Below are 5,370 nucleotides of genomic sequence, written 5' to 3'. Positions count from 1 at the left end.
AGCAGCTCCTGGCACCAGTGTTGACCAAAAACCCTCTCTGTATTCCAAAGGTTTTATTTCGGCAGCGGAGGCGGCAGGAGCTCCCTGGGTGGGGGTGGTCCAGGCCCCTCCATTTCCCACATCACAGCTCCAATGGGACGATGGAGGGGCTGGGACGGACGGAGTGGGGTTGGGGACGATGGGGGGGTGGGAGCCCTCGGTGGGGACCGGGGGGGGGGAGGGCACTGGCTCAGGTTGCCCCGGGAGGGGGATGCTGGGGGTGCCATCCATCTGTGGCCAGATCCGGCTGCCAAAGGATGGTGTGGAGGGACCCTGCAGGGAGGGGTGCTCAGCTGGCCAGGACGTCGGAGGACTCGGACACCAGTTTGCCATCGCGGGTCTCGATCTTCTTGATGACGATGGCGCGGGACTTGGTGAAGGACGAGCTCTCCAGGGCAGGGGGGCAACGGCGTAGCTGGAGCTGGCAAAGCTCCCACCAAAGCCCCCTCCGAAGCCCCCTCCAAAGCCCCCCCCGAAGCTGGCTCCTATGGGAGAGGGACCAGCCGTCAGCGTGGTGGCACCCAGCAGTGGCACCCAAGGGGGGGTCCGTGCCGCTGCCACCCCACCTTACCCGAGTACCCCGTCGTCTTGGTGTGGATGCTCAGGTTTTGCACGCCCGCCTCCAGCCTGTCCGGAGAAATTGGGGAGGGGGGGCACCCCCTGAGTGTTGGGCTGGGGGCTAAGGGACATGCCCGAGGCCAGAGGGGGAGGTGGTGGCAGAGGGACGTGGGGCCCTGCTGGTTGTGGCCGCAGCCTTTAAGGCCCGGACACGCGGGGTGGGGCCACGGGATGCAGGATGCTCGTGGGGTGCAGGACATGAGATGTGGGATGTGGGTCCCACCGTGTCGCCCCTCCCCAGGTCCCAGCGAGGCGGAGCTGCGCCCACCTGCTCTCCTCGCCCTCCAGCAGCTTCCTGTAGGTCGCGATCTCGATGTCCAGGGCCAGCTTGACGTTCATGAGCTCCTGGTACTCGCGGAGCTGCCGGGCCATGTCCTGCTTCGCCTTCTGCAGAGCGGCCTCCAGCTCGGCCAGCTTCCCCTTGGCGTCCTTCAGCGCCAGCTCCCCCCGCTCCTCTGCCTCCGCAATGGCCGTCTCCAGGCTGGCTCGCTGCGGCCCAACAAGGCGGGGGTGGATCACCCAGAGAAGAGGCTGGGGGGTCCCTCACCCCCCAGCATCCCCTGTGCCTCAGCACCCCTCAGCCCCAGCACCCTTCAACCCCCCCAGCACCCCCCACCCCCCCAGCACCCTTTGTCCCTCCCCAGCACCCCCCCAGCATCCCTCACCCCTGAGAATCCCTTGTCCCAGTATCCCCCATACCCCAGCACTCCCTGCGTCTCACCATCCCTCGCTCCCCAAGCATCCCCCACGCCCCCCAGCATCCCCCACCATCCCCCATGTCCCACCATCCCTCACCCCTCCAGCATCCCCCACACCCAGGCTATGACCCCCCACCCCATCTGCATCTCTGGGTTATCAGTCCCTCCTCCAGTTGAGGGGTAGGGCCCGCGGGGGTCTGCAGGTGGCTGTGGCAGCCCAAGGCCCAGAGGACCACTGGGTGCTGGTGTGGGAGGGCGGCGGTGGGGGGAGCGGGCAGCGTCTCCCCGCTTTCCCGCCCCGGGGGCCGTTTCCAGACCTGGTTCTTGAGCGCCTCGATCTCCGCCTGGATCCTCTGGATGAGCCTGTTGAGCTCGTTGATCTCGCTGCGGGTGTTGCGCAGGTCGTCCCCGTGCTTCCCGGCCGTCGTCTTCAGCTCCTCGTACTGCGGGGAGCGGAGCGGGCGGGATGGAGATGGCCGTGCCCTCCCTCCCCCTTTCCCCCAGCACCCCAAATCTGGGGAGAAAAGAGCTGGGACATGCCCACGCCGGGAGCACCGCTCGGGGCCGGGCCGCGGCAGCTCCGGTTGGGTTTGCAGCCGGATCTCTCCCACGCGGCAGCCGCCCGCTCCAGGGCAGGGAGGGTGTTCGCCCGGCCGGGTTGGAGGGTGAAGTCGGGGAGAGGAGGAGGAAGGAGCCTGCGCTCCCTTCATCCCGGGTCAGGGAGGAGCGGGGAGCTCTGCGGGGGAGGCTGGAGCATCCGGGGGCTGGGGCTGTGCCCACCTTGATCTGGTACATGCTCTCGGCCTCGGCGCGGCTGCGGTTGGCGATGTCCTCATACTGCGCCTTCACCTCGGCGATGATGCCGTCCAGGTCCAGGCTGCGGTTGTTGTCCATGGAGAGGACGACGGAGGTGTCGGAGATGTGAGACTGCAGCTCCTGCAGCTCCTGCGGGCGAGGAGCGGGGGTCCGGCTGAGCACGGGCAGCTCGGGGCACGCGCGGGCCCCGCCGAGGGAGGAGCCCCCGTACCTCGTCATACAGCTGCCTCAAGAAATTGATTTCGTCGGTCAAGCTCTCCAGCCGCGACTCCAGCTCCACCTTGTTCATGTAGGCTTCGTCCACGTCCTGGGGGCACAGCAGCCGCCTGTCAGCCCCCCCAGCGCCACCCCCCCGCCAGACCCAGGGACCCCCCCCACACACACCTTTTTGAGCAGGACAAACTCGTTCTCCTTCTCGGTGCGGTGGTTGATCTCTTCCTCGTACCTTGGGGAAGGAGGGAAGGCTTGGAGCGGGGATGGAGGGGACAGGGGTGTGGGGACGTGGGGACATGGGGACACAGGGATGTAGGGACACATGGTGGGGACATGGGGGTGGAGGGGTGCAGGGCCATGGGGACACAGGGACGTGGGGACATGGGGGTGGAGGCGTGCAGGGCCATGGGGACACAGGGATGTAGGGGTGCAGGGCCGTGGGGACACAGGGACGTGGGGACACGGGGCTGGAGGGGTGCAGGGCCATGGGGACACAGGGACCCATCCACCAGGACAGCCCTTGCAAGGGCAGCAGGAGAACCCCCCTCTCCAGGACAAAGCCACCCCAAAACCAGCCGCACCCCAGCACTCCCAGCCACCCCAGCCCCCTCGGTGACACGGTGGGATGCAGCACCCCGAGGTGGAGGTGACACAGAGGGGGACCATGACCCATCCCCACTCGCCCCCTCTGCACAGGACCCCTTGGGAGGGGTGCAAGCAGCAGGGTGCAGCCCCCCCAGCCCCAGCCCGGATCCCGGCCGTGGGGACGGGACTGACTTGTTCTTGAACTCCTCCACCAGCCCCTGCATGTTGCCCAGCTCGGCCTCCAGCCGCAGGCGCTCCTGGCCCAGGCCCTCGAGCTGGCAGCGCAGGCTGGCGACGTACGCCTCGAAGAGCCCGCTCAGGTTGCTGCGGGTGGTCTTCTGGGTCTGCAGGAGACTCCACTTGGTCTCCAGCATCTTGTTCTGTTGCTCCAGGAACCGGACCTGGAAGTGGAGGGGGACGGGGTGGGGGTTCAGCATCACCCGCTCCATGAATCCCACCCTGGGGATGGGCTCTGGCAGCCGGGGAGGGGTGCTGGGTGCTGGTTTGCAAGGGGCAGAGGGTGAGGCGTGGGGGAGTGGGGTGGCAGGGGGTGAGGCTGAGTCCTGGGTGCAAGGCTGGGGGTCCTGGGTGCTGCTTTGGAAGAGGCAGAAAGAAATGTGGGTGGGTGGGGTGGCAGATCTGGGGTTCTGGCTGTGAGTCTGGGATCCTCGGTGCAAATTTGGGGTCCTGGGAAGCAAGCTGGATCTGGGGTGCAAGGCTGGGGCGATCTGGGGTGCTGGTTTGCAAGGGGCAGAGGGTGAAGCGGGTGAGAGGGGTGGCAGGGGGCAAGGCTGGGGTCCCAGGTGTAAACCGGGGGGTCTTGGGTGCGAATCTGGGGTCCTGGGGTGCAAACTGGTTCTGGGGTGCTGGGGTTGCAGGGGCTGGGGTGCAAACATGGGGTCCCGGGTGCAATCTGGGGTGGGTCCCAGGGGAACCGCCGTCCCCCCACCCCTGGCTGAGCCCCACCAGCCTGCGACGGGGCGAGGAGCCCGGCCCCAGCGAAGCACCCGGAAGTGGGTGCCAGGGAGGAAGGGCGCTGGGTGCCAGAGCTACCGGGGCAGGGGCACCCACCCCAGCACTGGCTGCTTCCGCAGTGGCGGGTGCCCCAGTTGCACCCTGGGGGGGCAACGCTCACCCCCAGCCCAGCCCATCCCGCTCCAGCTCCTGCCCCGGCACCACTCTCTGCCCACCGGCTCGGCCGCCATGTCCCCAGCAGTGGGAGGGGACCGGGAGCCACCGTGTGTCCCCAGGCGGAGCAGGAGGTCCCCAAGGGGGGCAAATGTGCCCAGAGGGGGTCAAGGTGGCCCCAAGGGGATCTGGCTCTTCCCAAGGGGGCTAAAATGTGCCCAAAGGGATCACGGTGTCCCCAGGGGTGTCTTGATGTCCCCGAGGGGGGACAAATGTGCCCAAAGGGGCTGGGGTGTTCCCAAGAGAGTCTGGGCATCTCCAAGGGGGCCAGGAGGTCCTCGAAGGGGCCAAAAGGTGCCCAAAGGGGTCAGGAGGTCCCCAAGGGTGTCAGGAGGTCCCTGAAGGGTTCAGGAGGTCCCCGAGGGGGGTCTCAGCCCCCTCCCCGCGAGATCTCAGCCCAGCCCAGCCCCACCTTGTCGATGAAGGAGGCAAACTTGTTGTTGAGTGTCTTGATCTGCTCCTTCTCCTCCTTCCGCACCCGCTGGATGCTGGGGTCAATCTCCAGGTTGAGGGGCGTCAAGAGGCTCTGGTTGACGCTGACGGCCGTGATGCCACCTCCCGCCCCGGGCACGACAGCCGGACCCCGGTACAACCCGGCTGCGTAGCGGTTCCCACCGTAGCCGCCGAAGGCTGAAGCAGTACTCATCCTCACAGCAGGGCCGGTGGTGTAGGAGCGGGAGCTGAAGGAACGGCTGGGTACGGCCGAGCTGCTTCTCACGGTCTTCCTGGTGATGGTGACGGACATGGCGAGCGGGCAGGAGGGCTGCGAGATGGGCAAGGAGGTTGGTTGGAAGTCGGAAGGAGGTTGGAAGGAGGTTGGTTGGAAATCGGAAGGAGGTTGGTTGGAAGTAGGTTGGAGGCTGGAAGGAGGTTGGTTGGAGGCTGGAAGGAGGTTGGTTGGAAGGAGGTAGGTTGGAGGGAGGTAGGTTGGAAGGAGGATGGAAGCAGAGCAGGAGGGTTGGCCGGGGGCTGGGCGAGGGGCAGGGTCGGAGCCCGGCAGGAGGCTTCGGTCGGACGGTCGGACGGGCAGGACAAGTTGCGGGAGGACGGATCCAGGGCGGGGTGAGCAGCTCCCGCTTTATATCCAGGAGCGGGGGAGGAGAGCGGGGTGGGAGGGCCGAGAGAGCGGCACCTGCTTCGCCTTAACCCCTTCGGAGCGGCGGGGAGCCGCGGGGATCCCCCGGGAGCCGGATCGTGCCCACCGCGGGGGAGG

At 67.4% G+C, this 5,370-nt stretch overlaps 1 protein-coding gene across 1 annotated transcript; it reads right to left on the bottom strand.

Annotated features, from left to right (window-relative positions):
* Positions 1 to 328: 328 nt before the first annotated feature.
* Positions 329 to 4,902, bottom strand: KRT8 (keratin 8). Its single transcript, XM_086630793.1, is given in 10 exon segments — positions 329 to 444; positions 447 to 517; positions 601 to 666; positions 926 to 1,146; positions 1,673 to 1,798; positions 2,136 to 2,300; positions 2,383 to 2,478; positions 2,556 to 2,616; positions 3,162 to 3,370; positions 4,570 to 4,902. Coding segments are annotated over 10 exon segments (1,464 nt in total).
* Between the last annotated feature and the right edge of the window lie 468 nt (positions 4,903 to 5,370).

The sequence above is a fragment of the Tauraco erythrolophus genome, unplaced genomic scaffold (genome assembly GCF_009769465.1).
Source record: "Tauraco erythrolophus isolate bTauEry1 unplaced genomic scaffold, bTauEry1.pri scaffold_48_arrow_ctg1, whole genome shotgun sequence".
NCBI classification, from domain to species: Eukaryota; Metazoa; Chordata; class Aves; order Musophagiformes; family Musophagidae; genus Tauraco; species Tauraco erythrolophus.
Note: the sequence above shows the minus strand (reverse complement) of the source record. Positions and strands in the feature narration are given on the sequence as shown.